The sequence below is a fragment of the Mirounga angustirostris genome, unplaced genomic scaffold (genome assembly GCF_029215605.1).
Source record: "Mirounga angustirostris isolate CCGP_5_RB_7025 unplaced genomic scaffold, mMirAng1.0.hap1 SCAF_10, whole genome shotgun sequence".
In the NCBI taxonomy this organism is placed as follows: domain Eukaryota; kingdom Metazoa; phylum Chordata; class Mammalia; order Carnivora; family Phocidae; genus Mirounga; species Mirounga angustirostris.
In genome coordinates, this window is record NW_026991718.1 from 78,341,799 (window position 1) to 78,360,456 (window position 18,658).

Consider the following 18,658-nt stretch of genomic DNA (forward strand, 5'->3'; position numbering starts at 1 on the left):
GCTAATTCATTTGGTCACTGATAGACCTGCACTGCCAATGGCTTCTGAGGTTCTTTTGGAAAGCTCTGCTTTCTGTTATGCAATTGTCATATTAAAAAGGAACAAGGGAACAAATGAACAGAGCCTCTTAAAATTGGCAATCTGCTTTCAATATTACACCCCACACTGATGTGAGTTATCCAGTGGCCCCTATGGTAAAAAGCAGAGAACCGAGTGGGGATGTTTCTGTGCCTCCCCATAAGAAACCAAAGGTGACAAAAAGCAATGAGAACTGCAATTCAGCGCTTGGAGCAATTGCACCTATGATCTTGACATCTTGATGCAGTGAGGCTTTAGATGCATGCCGAGAGGGCTGGGATTCTTTTTGAGACACGGTTAGTACTTCATGCATTAAAAATAAGAACTGGCTCTTTAACTTGAAGATTTACATTAGCTACCTAGATATCTATTAAATGAATTGTGTGCTCTCCAAATATTGATTGGGGATTAAAAGGTAACTTTTCTTCATTGTAAGATGTAAATTCTGCCAGTAGGAAAATTTCCCTCTACAGATTATATCCAATCATCAGTGCCTGTAAAATTAAAATTGTCAGTTTGAGCGGATAAACCATGCTCATTTAAAGAGAAAAATGCAGTTATATAATTAAAATGAAAAGACTGCCTGATAACGTGCAGATAATGTAATTACTGGAAGCTGCAGGCACATATGTAGCCATTCAATTTGGATCCCTGCTTCTTTACTCTCCCTGAGCTTATATATTTGTCATCTCTGACACACTGTCTGCAGTTGACACTCTCTCGGCTGCTTCTTGCTGAAAGTCTTAATCATCTGTTCCTCTCTTTAAGCCTTGGCTATAATAATTTCCTCTAGATATTCGCTGTGTTTGACTTCCCAAGTTTTCCCTGACTTGAGAATCAGAGCTCCTCTTTTTACCAAATTGGAAGACATGCAATATAATTAATCTCTCCAATTCCATTAAAAAAATTCCTTTAGTACTTAGTGACTTCAGGAATAGTTTTGTCTTAAATCTTCTAATTTCTTTGCATTCTTACATGAAAACATTGGCTTCTGGAATGTTAAAGCCAAGAGTTACAGAAAAGGGGATCTAAATAAATTGCTACACTATCGGTATCTTTCATTTACCCAGACAAACAAGAAGATGGATTCTCATATTATTTGTCCTAGTCCCAGTTTGAACCCCATCAAGTATGAAAATTATAAGAGCGAACATGGGAATATGCTTCCATTTTAATTATAACCCCAAACTTTCTAGGTAAACTCTGTCACAATCTCAGCTCTAGACGTTACAGTCAAAATTCTGCTATCCTTGAAAGGGAAGGCTGCAGAGAAACCCATTCTTTTGGTTTCGGAGGCTTCTGTTTGAGATAAATTCTGAACATTTGTAACTTCAACATGGCGTGGCTGTAAGCAAATTTAAGAAGTGGCTATAGACATTTCCATTGGAGATTGGATAGACCTTTCCTCCTAAATAGGTAGATTATTTGTACATTCATCTACAGCCACCTTAAGATTTTGGGTCTTATGTTTTTGTCTTCTCTGTCAACACCTTGGATCTTTGGACAGGACTAATTTGAAAAACCATAGTGTTCAGTAAAAGAATAAAGGCAGAGCAAAAGTTATCTTTGATACTGGACAACAAAAAGCAGGAAATACTGTCAATTCAACTCAAAATTGTATGTGGATTCATGTACCCATTCAGCAAGTATTTAGCACCACTGCTGTGCCAGACACAGTCCCTGCCCTCAGGGAACTTCCAGTCTCGTTGGTAGAGACAAATATTTTAAGAAGTAAACACCACACATAACTAAAAATATGATGAGACTTACGAAGAAGGTTGAGGTCCGATTTAGAGAATGGGGAGGCCCCCTGAGAAAGTAAAAGTTATGTTGCACTTCCAGGATGAGTAGGTGTTGGTCAAACCAAAAAAAAAAAAAAAAAAAAAAAAAAAAATGAGGGAGGAGAGGCCTCTGGAGGCCCTGAGGCAGCTGAGCATGGCTTGTTAAAGGAGCTGTAAGAAAGGCCCATGTGGCTAACGTGCCATGAATGAGTTCAATGTGAAGTGAAGGGAAAGAAGGGGGTGAAGCTGGACTTAGTGTTAGTCATGCTATGGGCTCTGGATTTTATCTCAAGTGAAACGGAAAACCTATTTAAGATTTTAGACCAAGGAATGAGTTGATCTGATTTATATTTTTAAAAGATTGCCATGGGGAGATTGCATTATAGAGAGGAAGAATAGAAATATGCTAGTGTCTACTAGATTGGTTTAGACTTGTCAGGATGGAAAGAGATGAAAAGGCTAGTATTTAATTTTGGAGGTTGAATTTACAGGCCTTAGAGATAAAATTAACATTTAAGTGAGGAACAGGGAGTTGTCAAGGATGAGCTTGGTGTTTCTAGGCTTGAACAACTGGGTGTCTGGCAGGGCTACTTTTAGAAAGGGAAACAATCACAAGAAGAATATATTTGTGTGTGGGTGGGTAAAGGATGGCAAAGACCAGAAGTCCAGTTCGGCACAAATTGAATTTGAAATGCTTGTGATACATCCAAATGGAAAAGTCAAGTAGGTCTGCAGTTCAGAAGAGAGTTCTGAGCTGCGGATATAACTTTAGAAATTGTAAGCATATAAAAAATGAAGGTCATGGGAATGGAAGAGATCACCCAGACAGAGAGAGGAGAGAGGGAGGGAGAGAAAGGAAGTGGAGAACAGAAATCATGAATAAATGCTGAAAGACTCCAAAATTTAAAATTGGGCAGAAGAGGAGCAGCCAGAAAGGAGCCTAAGAAGAAACAGTCAAAAGGGCAGGAAGCAAACCAGGAGTTTAGTGTTAGACACCTCAAGAAAAGTGGGGTGATTGATAGTTTAATGCAGTAAGTCTTCTGGTAAGCCAAGAGACTGAAAAGAGCCCAGTATGTTTGGCTCTGTGGAGGTTACTTGTGACCCAATGCATAGTTCTGACAGGGAGGTGGGGCAGAAAGGAGTCAAAAGAACAAGGCCCCAAGTAACCGAGAGGAAATGGGACAGACTTGATAAAAAAAAGCAGCGTTCTCATGTAATAGGAATAAAGGAGGGGATGAGTGAAGATAAAGATACTTGTGTGCATCTGGTTATGGGAAGATGAGGGTTTCCTACTGGATGCCAGTCGGCCAGGGTATGCACTAGGATGAATAAGATACAGAATAAGATTCAGGTTGCTCACTCAAAAAGTCAGGAAGATAGAAAACAAAATCCTCCATTATCCACATATTATCAGTTCTGTGATGGAGAATACTCAGGGAGGAAACCTGTAAAATGCCATCACTAATGAACTGTTAATAAGTTATGTATATATAATGTAATTCCTAGAACAGCCATTAAAAAAGCTATATAAAGAGATACACTAAAAATATGACAGATAAATAAAAACAGAATTCTGTAGAATGTTTAAGAAACCTATAGGAAGTCAGGGAAAAGAAAACAGAAAAAGGAAAACAGAAAGAAAAGGAAAGTGACAGAAAAGCAAAAATAAAGTGACAGACTTAAGCCTTAGTATATCAGTAATTACATTAAATGCAAATGTTCTAAATACATCAATTAAAGACAGAGATTGGCAAAATAGGTAAAAAATGTGACAATAATATATTATCTATAAGAAACTCACTTTAAATACACAGTATAGGTGGGTTGAAAGTAAAAGAATGGAAAAAGTTACATTATGTAAAACATTAATCAAAAGAAGGCAGCAGCGGCTATATCGGTATCAGATAAAGTAGGCCTCAGAGCAAAGAAAATTACCAGAGATAGAGTGGAACATCAGTGAAATAGGTAACAGAGATTAAGGAGTGCACTTATATGATGAGCACTGGGTGATGTGTGGAAGTGTTGAATCACTATATTGTACACCTGAAACTAATATAACACTGTATGTAAACTATTAAAAAAAAAAAAAGTCAGTCTACCAAGAAGACACAGCAATCCTAAATGTTATGCACCAAATAACAGAGCTGTAAAATATATGAAGCAAAAACTGATAGAATGGAAAGGAGCAACAGACAAATCCACAATTATAGCTGGAGACGTCAACATTCCTCTCCCAACAATTGATAAAGCAACTAGCGAGAAAGTCAGCAAGGATCTAGAAGAACTCAACAATAATATCAACCAACAGGATCTGATCGACATTTATAGAACACTCCACCCAACTGCAGCAGAATCCACATTCTTTCAAGTGCCCGTAAGACATATACCAATATAGACCAGATCTTGGGCCATAAAAAATACTTAGTAACTTTCCAAGAATTGAAATCATACAGAATGTGTTCTTTGACCATAATGGAACCAAACTAGAAATCAATACAAATAAGATTACAGGAAATCTCCAAACATTTGGAAATGAAACCCAACCCACTTCTAAATAATCCATGCATCAAAGGGGAAGTCTCACCGAACTGAGGGACAATGAAAATACAACGTGTCAAAATTTGTGGGATGCAGCTATAGCATGCTGAAAGGAAAATGTAGATGCTTATATTATAAAAGAAGACAAACCTCAAATCAGTAATCTAAGGTCCCTGAAGAATCCAGAAAAAGAAGAGCAAAATGAACCCAAAGCAACAGAAGGAGGGAAATAATAAAGTTAAATCAACAAAATCAAAAACAGAAAAGTTGATAGAGGATATCAATGAAAAAAAAACTTTTTTTTTTTAAAAACAATGAAATTGAAAAACCTCTAGCAAGATGACAAAGACAAAAATAAGATCAGTCTCAAGATGAAATGGGATATCACCATCGACCCAGACATTAAAGGAACAATAAAAGACTAGAACTTTCTATATATAAATATGACAACTTAAATAACATGATAAACCAGTTACTTAAAGAGCACATACTGCCATAACCTACCCCATGTGAAATAACTATTCAGACAATAGAATTTGTGTTAAAAATCTCCAGACCCATGTGGTTTCACTGGAGAAATCTGACAGGTGTTTAAAGAAAAATTAACATTAACTTTATATAATCTCTTCAAGAAAAAACAAGTGCAGGGAACATTTCTCAAGTCATTTTATAAGCCAGTAATGCCCTTCTTTTAAAACCAGACAAAGACAATACAAAAAAAAGGAACCTTCAGAACAATATTGCTCACTACCATAAAAAGACAAACGTGGTGAGGATGTGAGCAACTCCGATTCTCTTACACTCCTGATGGGAGTGTCAGTTGGTGAAACTGCTTTGGATAAAGGTTTGAGATGAGCTACTCGAACATGCATATACCCCTCGGCCCTGATTTCTACTCCTGGTCATAGACCTAATAGAAATGTTCCCATATGCTCACCAGAAGACCTGTACAAGAATGTCAATGACAGTACTATTCTAATAGCCCCCAAATACCTTTGTGCCCAACGGGAGTAGAATGGGTAAGTAAATTAAGGTATATGCACATGAGGAAATATGACTGAGCAATGAAAATGAACATACTTCAATTACATGCAACATGGATGAGTCTCACAGACATAACACTGAGTGAAAGAAGCCAGAAACAAGAGCACACACTGTATGATTCCATTGATATAAAGTTCAAAAACAAGCAAAATTACTCTATGGTATTAGAAAAACAGGAGAGTGGTTATTCTTCTGGAGGGCGGTGACTGGATGGGGATGTGGGAGACCTGAGAGGCTAGCCGTGTCTATATCGTGATCTGGGTGCTGATTATTACATGGGTGTGTGTGTGCAGTTTACGAATATTCATCACACTGTATTCGTAGGTTATGTGTACTTTTCTCTATGTATGGTATATTCAGTTATAAGTTGACTAAAAAGCAAAAAACCAAAAGCCCATTGGTTCCGGTGACATGAAGATAACAGGTGAGCCCAAGTTCCAAGGAAGTGGCAGGCTTTGGGGATCTAACATTAATTCCCATTTTACAAATGGTGACCCTGGAGCAGAGAACACCTCGGGGACTTGGGCAGGGCTGCAAAGCTACTGAGTCACCAGCAGAGCAGGGATTTGAACCCAGGGAGCTTGGCTGCTGAGCCTGTGCTTACTCACTAAACTAGCCTGTCTCTTCATCCTTGAGAGCTCAATGAGGATAAAGGAAGCATTAGACAGTGTTCAAATGCATGTGAGTCTGAGGCAACTTGAGGAAGGGCAAACAGGCACAGCAACTTGAAGCTCTTGTGGATATCTTTTTGTCACAGCAAGTGACCAATATTCACAAGGACAGCCAGATGTCAGTAGGAGAAGGGTAAGGAGTTTAGTATTCTCTGTTTATTGAGGCAGGGAAATGTACAATACATTTTTGAAAGATTTTGGGTTAAGGGAAAAACTCTGATGGTATCTGGCAAAATCATTTATGTGAAACGTTTAATTATCTCCCAATGACAGAAAAATGCAGTGTGTGTGTGTGTGTGTGTGTGTCTGTGTATGTGTGTGTGTCTGTGCGTGCGCATAAGCTCTACTCTTCAGGGGCACAATCATATTTTGGTCTTGGAGGGAAAAAATACCATATCATTAGTCTTTTTTAAAAGCATGGAAATTATGATTTTGTGATTAGGCCAGGCTATAATTATAGGCCAAAGCAGGATAACTTAATATAATTAGTGTTAGAGCAATCACTTAAACTACTATATACAAACCATCGTCTGGAGTCTTAATTATACCACCGTATAAAAATCATTCATTCTGTCAGCTGCTCTCATTGCAAACGATGGAAAGGTGTACACACAGAGGGACCAAATGTAAGAATAAAGGATCTAACCCATATATTCTCAATACAATATTATCCATGGTCACAGATTAGAAAGCAGTAGCTAATAAAGCAAAATGATTCAACTTAAAGTTCTTACTGCCTTAGAGAATGTGTCTAGTACATCCTTGATAACTAATTTTTTTTTAAAATTGAGTTTTCAGTGGAAATATTTCCTGGAAATAACTCTGGAAAATTCCTTCCAAATTAACAAAGCTTGCTGAATGCAATACTCTGTGAATCCCTTTTCTAATATAAAGGATACACAATCTACACATCTGATATGACTTAATCCACAATGTACATATCTGAACCTCTCACTGGGAAATACATGAAGACATGATTAGCTGATAGTCACATAGATGAGGAACCAAAATTAGGAGTGAAGTCATTCTCAGCTCTGCCAAGATTGCTGTGTTATGGATATCTGACTGTCCTAGTGTGCACACCTAGAAACAAAGTCATCAGTCTCTACAAAACCCGAAGCCTGAGCAGCTTTCCTTGCTGTTAACCTTTCTTCACTTGGCTGCTACTCTAGTTTCAATGCGAGTTCTATTTCACATCCAGGCCCTTCTTTGGTGCCTCACCTTCTTCAAGGTGAATAAACTCCTCTGTGACCTCACAGCCATATTCTGCTTAGATGCTCTTCCTGGAAATGTTCCTTTGACTTTTATTTCACCTCTGCACACTTTGTACATTATATGCGTTTGCTGGCTAGACAGCTGAATCGCCTGTATAGCACTCCATGACACCTTTGTATAAAATTCACGATTCCAAATCAACCGCATACTGTCTCCTATTGCATGTAAAAATAACTTCTGGAAAAACCTCTCTGGATTGTCTTTATACCTACCACATTTGTCCAAACTTGAAAAATTCCACACAGATAATAAGAAAAAGGAAACCGAAGTAGAGGAAAATCTATCTTTTGTGTTTTCAAACTTGCTTTAAAATACAAACATTTCCTGCAATGCAGAAGTTGAAAGTGATGAATGTTATGTGGATATTTTTCCACTTTGACTGATCAGAAAAGTATTTATAAACCCCTGACTGATGTCTTGAGCTTGTAAATCAACACCAGGGGAGAACACTTTTAAGCACATTTATCATCTAATACAAACAGCCTATTCAGAGCATGATTATTTTTTATTCATCATTTAAGTTTCACCTCTACATTTGCTTCTTCTCAATGTTAATAATATCTTTATAAGACTTCTCAATATTTAATGTTACAGCTTGCCTGTTACATGCTGACAAGTTTAGGTCACATGCTTGGTCTCTAGAAGACCAGTGAGCTTTGCCAAAAAGAAAAAAAAAAAGAAAAGAAATAGAAAACAAAAAAATGGTCGATTTTGTATTGAAGTCTGATGTTAGTTGGCTTCTTTGTCAGTTCCCATTGTTGGTTTCAATGACACAAAAATCACAGCATCACAGTTTTAAAAGGGAAATTAAGCCCAAGATACTTTAGTGGACTGGCCCCATGGCATGGAAGCTCATAATTACCAGAGGGCACCCAGCATCTTAGAATACCACAATTTTGAATGTGTATGACTCAGTCAACTCCCAGGACAGCCCACTGGGTCAGTGGCGCTCTGTCACATTCAAAGACAGAAACATAAAATGAAATCTTACCTGCTCATTCTCCTCTTCATCACTACTTAGCTTAAGGTCATCTTCTAGCATTCTGAAAAAAGGAACAAAGAGGTACAGATACTTAGCAAATTCAAAATAATTCAGCACCAAACTCTCTCTATTACAGCAATGTTTCAATAATAAGTATATTTTATTTCCTGATTAATTACAACAAAACAAAACAAAACAACAAAACCCAAAAGAAACCCTTTCCTTTTCAGTCTTTTCTTCTGATGTACTTAGGAAATGACAAACTGCCCCATAATGAAAATTAACCCTCACAACAGTCCTTCATAGGATCAGATGGTTTGCTTCAAGAATATGAGGTTGTAAACCAACAGAATCAAATAGGTGCTTTTGCTCGCAGTTTGAATTCCATTTACTTGTTCAGTGTTCGGCATGTGACAGCGCTGTGCTATGTCTCCATGATTATTCATGGTAAACAATCAGAGAGCAGGTAGAACTCTGCCGACAGCAATAACACAATAAACTGGAGCTGTGAGCGGTAGCTGCTTAGGTCTCCACCAGTCAAAGATCTGGAGAAGACATCTGCCTGAAAACTCTGCTGGATGAGGAAGACCAAATGGGAGAGAACTTTCCGAAAAGACTCTGTGAAGGCAACTCCCAAGTGCCTGTTGGCTCTGTCAGGTTTGCCATGGTGGAGGCAGTGCGGAAGGATACTTTTGGGTCCATAAGAGTCCAAAGTAAAAACATACAAACAAATTCAAGCCCTCTTATTTCTGATGATGATAAAATTGTATTCTTAGTAGCACTGCTGAATTGTTTATAGGGTAATAGTTTTCAGGTTAATTCATTTCAAAAGAAATCTCACTCAGAAGGATACTCTGTAATGCAAATGAATGCAGGCAGAGCTGCTCTGTGGGGGTGGGGTGGGGAAGAGTCCATTTCTGATGGACCCCGGGTGCTCCAGGAACCAGTCTGAAGACCACTGAGCCCACGTGCTTGAAAGACCTCCTTGAAGTCACCTTCCAAAGACTGTCCCCTAAAATGTGCCTGGTTTCTTTAAAAGCCAATTATAGGCCCATCATCAGTATATTCCTCTGAATATTTTGTAAGTAATTTCAGTGATTTTTGGGGTGAACTTGGGGTAAAGACTTGCCAGGGCAGCATATGGACCCAGTTTTGCCCCAATTGGGCATTTGTTTGGAGAATATCACTTAACGCCCTCACCCCTGGTCCCATTGCCTGAGTTGTAAAATGACAGGTTATGCTGGGCAATCTCTACGGTCCAGTCTGCTTTAGATTCCATGAGTCTAGGGAATAAAGTCGCCCCCTCTTTCGTAAAGTAGAAAGACTCTTGTATTTGTCGTAGAGAGCACAGCTGAGATATTTCTAAGCAATTTCTGGTGTACCATGTAAGCTGTAACCATTAGGACACCAGATCTGTTTCCTCACAGGTGATGGCTAGTCTACCAGTATGGAGAAGTATCACTCTTTTAGTATTTCAACCACAGGCAAACCAAGAAAGCACCAGCGAAGACTGCAGAGATATATCCCCAACTGCTCTTTGTTTCTGTTGGGCGTGTCATCCGTTCCCTTTGACCTCACAAACTCCTACCCTTAGCTTCAAAGAGAAGAGACATGGTGGTGATTTATTACAGTATTGTTTGGGAAGAACCTTCTAGGAAGGGGACTGTGTTTTCTTTGTCCTTGAGTCCCTAGTGACTAGCACAGTGATGGCACAGGATACAATACCAGTTTGTTGGCTGGGCTGGGGCGCCTTCCCCAAGCCTATTCTCCTACCAAAAGGCACAAATGCCTTTCTGATGAAAAAGCCCAGAGAAGCAGGACCGTATCTTGCCTCCACCCCTCACTCTCTCTTTAGGGGTAAACTGCAAGCTGCGATTTGGTTTCATCTCGAGGACTGCCCTGCAAGCACTGGGTGTTCCAAGTGTGGGTGGTCCTGTCAGTGGGTGGGAGGAAGGAGGGGGGAGGTACACACACAATCCTCGTTAACAACCCCTTTGTTGTTGTACAGAGGTCACGTTAAGGGTGACTGGGAAGTTTCATCTTTATATGGGCGACAGCATGCACAGACTTGAAGGCCACTGTCACCCGAGCAAGAAACCCCAACATGCCCCAAAGCAAGGGATCTCAGCTTGGCTGCAACCCAGCCGTGTGACTCAGTTACCACATGAGGCTGGCAACACTGAAAGGAACCACAACAGTAAGAACAGTGTGTGAGGTTCTCTTTTAAGGTGGGAAATACAGCTTATTTTGGTTTATTTGAAGCATGTGCTAAGTGTGTAAACATCACTGGGTGTTTGTTCGAATTTCATACTGTCTCTCACATCCCCTGATCCTGGGTGAGTCACACCTCTGGGCCTTGGCTTTGTCATTTCTGTATTTGCTATCATCTCTAGAAGAAAAGCAGTCAGAGGGTCCACCTTGCTTTGTGAATTTTTTATATTAAAAAAAAAAAGAATTTATTGTGTTTCCGGCTAAAATCTAAAAGAACTAAGAATCAAATGCAAGAATACCTCGTATTCAGGAGAGACTTCCCAAGAAGTTATAAATCCAGTTAAACTTCTGAATCGTGAAATGGGAGGAAATGGCACTGAAACACTAAGTCCAGTTCATACACATCCCACAGCAGCCCTGGGACTGTCACCACCTCTCTGCGCCCAATCGCCAGCAGTCACACACCAAGGGAACGGATGCTCAAGGCCATCCGGGAACACAGTCCAGCCCTTGTGCTTTATTCTGATCGTCACGGCGGAACCCGCGCGACTCGACATTCACTGCGTTCTTGAAGCCTGGCCTAACCGACTTGAGGGGGAGGAGCCAGAGTGGATATCCGAGGTTACAGCTGAACAACAAAGCATGGTTGGAGAAGAAAAATGCAGTAATCCCACAAGATCCTAAGAAACGTCAGTGTGTGGAGGGTGGCAGGTAGACCAGAGGCTGGGGTTAGCTCCATGCAAACACACAGAGGGCACTGTGGCCATTGTGCCCCCAATTCCAATCCTACCCATTTGAGAACATTTTTTTTTTTAAGATTTTTTATTTATTTATTTGAGAGAGAGAGAATGAGAGACAGAGAGCACGAGAGGGAAGAGGGCAGAGGGAGAAGCAGACCCCCTGCTGGGCAGGGAGCCCGATGCGGGACTCGATCCCGGGACTCCAGGATCATGACCTGAGCCGAAGGCAGTCGCTTAACCAACTGAGCCACCCAGGCACCCCCCATTTGAGGACATTTTATCATCTATTTCCGAAAGGAATAGATTGGCATGAACAAAAAACAAAGGTTTAAACCAAAAGTAAAAGAAAATCCCAATTAAGAGTTGGTGAGGCCCACGGGCAGAGGCGGGTATCTCCAACTCCATTTGTGAAAAAAGGAAGACAAAGTCTCCGATGCTCCGAAGGGCTGGAGGCAGAGTTTGGGATGGGTCATCTGTACATCAGCACAGGGCCTGTGCTTCGGGATTGTGCTGGCTGCCCTAGCCCTACACCCCTGCATCTGAGCACCACCGGGCCTTCCTCCAGCCAGTGACGCCCACCCAGCCAGAGCCACTCCCTCTCACGTGCCCTTAGCCCTTCCCCTTCTCAGCCCCTCGGAGCCCCCCCCAGGTGCCCGAACTGCTGACTGGTAACAGCGCTCAGCATTGAATGGATGTTCATGCCAGGCCGGCTGAGAGCACTTTCTACACGTTACCTTGCTCAATCCCATGCAACTCCTCCAAGGTGGGCGCTACTGCGGCAGCAGGCAGGCCGAGGTGCTCTGGGCACGGACTGTGCAGACGGGCTGCCCAGGATGAATCCTAGCGCTACCACTCAACTAGCTGAGTGACCCGATACCTGCCTCCACGGGTTTTCCAGAGAAATCATTACACAATCATTGGAAAGTGCTTAGCACAGAACCTGGCACAGAACAAGCATTCAATAAATGTTCGTTTTTATTAATATTCCTTTTTTTTTTTTTTTTTTTTTATCTCTGAGGGTAATGCCTTAGAGCATTTAAGGAATTTGCATGGGTAAACAGTTTGGGAGAAAAGCTCTTTCTATAAGAATGCCTTAAATCTAAGCCCTTTGCTCTGCTTTCTGGACATCCTGAAAAGAAAAGATGAGATTTTCTAGAGGTTACGGACGGGGTAATGTATTTTAGGTTATAACTGCTGCCGTGGTTGTTCGATAGGACGGGCCTTACTGCTACAGTGGACACAACGCATGCCCGTCAGCCTCAGTGCACAAGGAGATCTGTCCCGAGGGCCAGGAGGCCCCTAGCAGGACCCACTGAGTGATGACAACAGGGATGTTGAAATAAAACAGACAATAAAATGGGACTTTCTGAAGTAAGGCCAGAGAGCAGAGGTGCAGCCAGAGGTGCCAAGAAACCTGGACTCTGTGCCCGGAACACCTGACGTGCCGTCCCTGCTGTCAGAAGCACTCCCAGGCCGGGCCCCATGGTGACTTACCCGCGGAGGCCGAGCCAGGTAACCAAGAACTGAGACGTGAAAGGACGCAGGCAGGATTTTTAAACATGCAATTAGGTGATTAAGATTCTACCTATCCTTCCCTGGGAACTGCGTTAGACAGCAGTTTCTTAAAATTATCGTCCCAGGCTTGTTATCACTCGCCCGGGGGAGCACCTGGGGCAAAGGTCACGAGGTTTTGAGGCATGGGCTGCAGGTCCCACGCTCTCACGCATGGAGGCGGCCTGGCGTGGACGGCTTCCAGGGGAGGGCGCGACGAGGCTTCCGAGCTCTGACGAGCGGAGCAGGCACAGACAGTTCCCTGTGAGGTCTGCCGAGGACTGCCTCAGGTAGTGAAGGATGAAGGGCAGCACGGCCCCCCACCAGCAGGAGCCCTGACCCCTCTCGGCTACCACTACTCCTGCAGTCACATGGTAACGGAGGGGGGGCGGTGGGGGCGGGCGCACTGTCCCAGGGCCGGTTCCCTCACATACTACATTCAGATCAGCACTGCCACTCGGCCGTTTAAAAAATGCCTCCAAACTGTGAAGCTCTGGCACACACAACTGTCACAGAACCCAGCCACCTCATCTGGAGGTATCTGCGGGAGAGCTCGGGAAGGGGACGAATAAAGCCCTTACGACTCTAATGATGACCGTAACTTTCCCACGGGTGGTATTTTTAAATTGGGCAATAGATACACTTCTATTGTTGCCAGTCCTTACGTTTCTGAGGTACACCACTTCTCAGGGAGCATAAACAGTAGCCTCTCCTTAGCAGATGGCCAACTGCCTCTCATGCTCCCCTATTTCTTCACAGGTATTGCAAACGGGCACATTAACTACCTGCAAATGTAATGGCAGTCATTTCACAGAGCAGTGGTTTTTAATTAATAGGATTTCCCTGGAATTACTTGCCATTTGGGGTCCTTAACAGATCTGAATCCTTTAGCCCTTTAGGGTTCATTTCATTTTGCTTGATCTTAATGGTTTTTAAAAAATCTGACTTTTAATTGGGTTGTTTGATTTTCAGATTTGCTTCTATAGCTGGTGCTACGACTGTCTACACCTATTTGAGATTTAAAGCCAAAGACAAATGTTTATGACTCCCCATTAAACATATTCATATATGCAAATATCTATTCTAGCAATTAGCTGTGCACGATAGCCTACTCGTTATGCAAGTGCACCCCTCTGCAGGTACTCCCCAAGCCATCATTTCTACTGCTCAGAACATGGGAAGGAAGTTATAAACCAGCTTTCATTCTGTCTGAAGTCCACTGCTCTGTCAGGGTCATTGCTACCATCTGCCTGGGCTTATTTTCACAAACAGGTAAGTACTTTCCTCTCTGCATTTGTTCAGAAGAATTTAGCTCCTGCCACTTCAGTCAACCGGGAGCCAGGAAGGCTAGGATAGGCTTGCACTGGGGGTTGGTGATTTAGTGCATCCAAAGCACAAATGAAGTAACTTAGTCCAGAAGCAAATAGAGAAATCAGGAGTAAGACAAAGGGGGTGGTCTAGATGACCTACAAGTTTTCAGCTCTGATGTTTTCCTATCCATCTTTTGAAACAATGGTGGTTCATAGGGAGATGGTGTTTGGTCACACGTATCTCCTTCCTGGACTTCCTCTTCCGGGGACTGTTCCGGTTGTCAGTGAAATCGACAAATAATCTGATTCTGCCACGTTCATCCTGTGGTGGAGGATGAAGGTGCACTGTAGCTCTTCTGTTTATGACCTTATTTTCTCTTAGGGCCAGTAAGTTCCAATGGTCATTTTTTCCCACTTACAAGCTGAGTGCACCTGCTACCTTCTACACAGGCCTGTCTTCCCTGAGGGCCAGCATCTCATTTCCTACCATTTAAGACTCTCGCAAAACACCAGTCTCATTTAGAAGACCTGCTAAACCCTGGTGAGATATGAGATGAATGTGTGCCTTTGAAATCTCAATCGAGCAACTGCCTTTCCCAATAGGACCCGTATCTATTACATTAATATAGAATAAATGGAAATCAAAGGAAACTGAAAACCAACACTAATTAAAAAAAATATATAGTCAGTGGTACTAGAGTGTGGGGTGGATGAGTTCTGGAGACCAGGCGGCTCGGGAAAAGCTGCAAGGAGGAGGGAGTACCTGAAGGGCTTCTAAGTCCTAGAGGAGGCAGATGATGTCAGGGACCTCTATCCTGCCCCACAGAGGAAGGTTGACAGCCAATTCCACAGGAAGGGAATGGAGGTAGTTTATTTCCCTTACTCTCATGGTATTTTTTTTTGAAGTAATACATACACATAGTTCAGAACTCCCCAAATAGCATAAGGTATACAATGAAATGTCTCCCTCCTGGCCTTCTTTCTACCCTTTTACTTCCTACTCTCATCCCCCAAAGTCACCCCTGTCTGTAGCTTCTTCTATATTATTTCAGAATTTCTTTATGCATTAATAAGCAAACATAAATACAGAGCATTAGATCCATCAGGGTAAGTACATGACATTAAAGAACAACTATAGTGGTGGACAAATATTATGTTAACTGGACTCTAATTATCTGGCTGTGGCAGGCAGCTTCTAAGATGCTCCCAATGATCCCGCCTCCTGGTATTTATGTCCTTGTGGACTCCCCTCCCCTGAGTGTGGCTGCACCTAGTGACTGGCTTCTAGTAAACAGAGGAGGGCAAAAGTGAGAGGGTGTTATTTGCCAGTTTAGGTGACCTCTGCTTGCTGGCATGCATACTCTTATACTCTTCTTGCCAGCCTGCTTGGATGGAAAAAGGCTGCCATGTTGTGAGCTGCATACAGAGAAATTCCCGTGGCAGGGAACTGGGGGGGCGGGGGACCTCTGCCAACAGCCAAGGAGGAAGTAAGGTCCTCAGCCCAGCCACCCAGGAAGAACTGAATCTTGCCAAAAACCACACGAGTGAGCTTGCAAGTGGGTCTCTCCCCAGGTAAGGCTTGAGATGACTACAACCCACCCACACCTTGCTGCCTTTGAGGGACCCTTAGCCAGAGGACCCAGGTGAGCCATGCTCAGATTCCTGACGGACGGAAACTATAGAGTAATAAATGCTGTTTGAAGTCACTAAGTCTTGAGGTAATTCGTTGGGCTCTGAGTAATTCATATGCTAGTGGATGATATTAAATATTTAGTGTGTCCCTTTTCAAGATCATGCTCAGCTGCTTGAGCTAAAAGCATTAGTAGCCATTATTCAAGCCGTCCAACAGAAGTATAATTTGGGCCTAAAAGGTAATTAAAAAGTTCTAGAAGCCATGTTAAAAAAGGTAAAAAGAAACAAAACCAACTTTAGTAGTATGTTTTGCTTACGCCAACATATCATTCAACATAATAATATACACATTTCAAATGCTCACTGGCCACATGTGGCTGGCTAGTGGCTCCTATATTGGACAATGCAGGCTTATACTTTTTGTAGAAGGTGAGGGGTGTTCAAATCTCCTGGAGGTTTTGTGTTTTTCTCATCTCCACTCAGCCTTCAGCCCCCCATTTGCTTCTTTCAGACGTCAATCTTCTCTAACACCTCCTGCTTTTAACAGGGTACACTGAGCAAGTCTGTGACAGCAAAGATCCCACTAACTTAGTGTGTGCAGGAGCTGAGGGAGGAGAAAGGGAAGGCTTTGGTCAGCATCACTGCAAACGCGTACCCCCACTGACTATCCTTCACGGAGACTGGGATCCCAGAGGCCCATTTTGTGCCAGTTAAATGTTTTAATGACCCATCTTTGCTTCTAATTCTGATGAAGCTAATTACACATGGCATGACACTCCACAATGTACATGGAAGCTGGCTTCACACAAGAGCTGGAAGGCAGAAACCTGCACCGAGCTGCAGGTGGCCCACAAGGGGGCTATGCTCAGTGCAATGTGTTTAGGAGCCATGGCCTAGTTTGAAAGCAGAACAGTGGGCTGCCTTGCAAATACACCTGTCAGAGGCTGACTGGGCAAGGGAACTCTGTACACTTGTTGCTCTGACTTTTCTCTTACCCACTTCTCTTGCATATAGTAAAGACACAACTCACAAAAGCTGGTTTGTTTTTTTTTTTGAAGTTGTGTATTTTTAAAAGTGTGCTGGTTGTTTTTTTCACTTGGAATTGCAATTCTACCTAGGGATGCTGAGTGGCCCAGAGGGAACTCTCCAAATGGAATGCTGGGCCAGTTTTCCTTGAACATCCCATGGAGGGAAAGCACCCAGAAGGATGTGAAGTGCCACACAGAGTTCGTGTGACCATGAAAATATGAAAATGCTCCATCTTTTCCATTTAGGGCAGTGCAGTCCACTGTTATAAAGGAGCATTCTCTGAACACATTAGACTTTAAAATTGCTTCCTCCGGAAAGCAGTATAGGAGAAGAGGGCTGTAGGTACTCTGTCATTTCTATCAAAAAACATCCAAGGCTTTAGAAATAGCACTTTGATAGGGAATGCTTTCTGCTCAAAGACAGTTTAAAAATTCCTATCCTTGTTTGTTACAAGGACTTCTAGAAAAGTAGTTCCTGAACTTGATGTTCTCACTATTAGAGGATTCAGTTTCTGAGCAAATTCAAGTACGGCTCGTGAAAGAATAAGATCCTTTTCCAAGCAGACACCAGAAGAGAGGTCCAAGGACCCTGACTGGGAACATAAAGTTTTCTCGGCTGCATGGATCCGATGATGGGCATTTCTTTACTTAATTCTCTCTGAAGGGGAATTTATACCTAACCAGAGGGGATATGAGATATGTACATATATGGCTCATGTTTGTGATGTTGGATATTAATTGGTTGTCAATAAATTAGTAAGCTGGTTGCCTATTCTGTTTGTTAACTAATGGTTGGCTTATTTAATTGATAATTTTGACAGTAAGAATGCACTGAACCTACAAGGGTCAGGCATCCACTAGGTTAAGATTTGTTCTTTGGTTCATGATACCAGTTTTTGCATTTTTGTGGCTATTGTTATTAATAAGTTAATTGCCGAAAGAGTCCCTCATTGAGAGATGTATTTGAACTGATAAATTGTTAGGATTAGAAAAGAGAACCAAGCACAACCTTCTAATTAGCAAATGCATGCCCTTTAAGCTACACCAACTTTACATGTTGCCTGCGAATGGCATAATGCAGTGGTTTCTAAACTTTACTGCACATCGGTATCACTTGGGATCTTTGAAAAATACTGATGCCTAGCTCCCACCCCACCGCCCATATTCTGATGCAACAGGGGTATGATCTGGGGATCCATGGTTTTAAAAGCCTCCCAGGTGATTTTGATTTATAGCAAAGTTTGGGAACCCCTATATAACACAGAACCGGACAAAGAGTCAGAAGAGCTGCATGCCTTCAACAGTTCTGGACCTAAACTCTGAAGTTTTAGTTTACCCGTTAATAAAATGGATGATAGGGGTGCCTGGGTGGCTCAGTCAGTTAAGCATCTGTCTATGGCTCAGGTCATAATCCTGGGGTTCTGAGATCAAGCCCCACATTGGGCTCCCTGTTCAGTGGGGAGTCTGCTTCTCCCTCTCCCTCTGCCCCTCACCACCCCCAGCTCATGCTCTCTTTCTCTCACTCACTCTCTCTCTCTTAAATAAATAAATAAAATTTAAAAAAATGGGATGATAGTTGATTCAAATGAGCCACTAAAGGTAAAAGCATACTGGAAATTGCAAAGCCTTATAGGGCTTCTCAGCAATGGGGTTAGCATTATCTTAGGTGCTTTAAAAAATATTGGTTCATTTTGCACAGTGAGGGAAACCATCAACACAATGACAAGGCAACCTACTGAATGGGAGAGGATATTTGTAAATGACATATCTGATAAGGAGTTAATATCCAAAATATATAAAGAACTTTTACAACTCAG

At 42.1% G+C, this 18,658-nt stretch overlaps 1 protein-coding gene across 1 annotated transcript in view; it reads right to left on the reverse strand.

Annotated features, from left to right (window-relative positions):
- AFF3 (ALF transcription elongation factor 3) overlaps positions 1-18,658 on the reverse strand; it is a 520,154-nt gene that overhangs the window by 104,876 nt on the left and 396,620 nt on the right. The window contains exon 9 of the mRNA XM_064572610.1: positions 8,379-8,430. Coding sequence (XP_064428680.1) covers positions 8,379-8,430 — 52 coding nt within the window. The remainder of the gene's footprint in view (positions 1-8,378; positions 8,431-18,658) is intronic.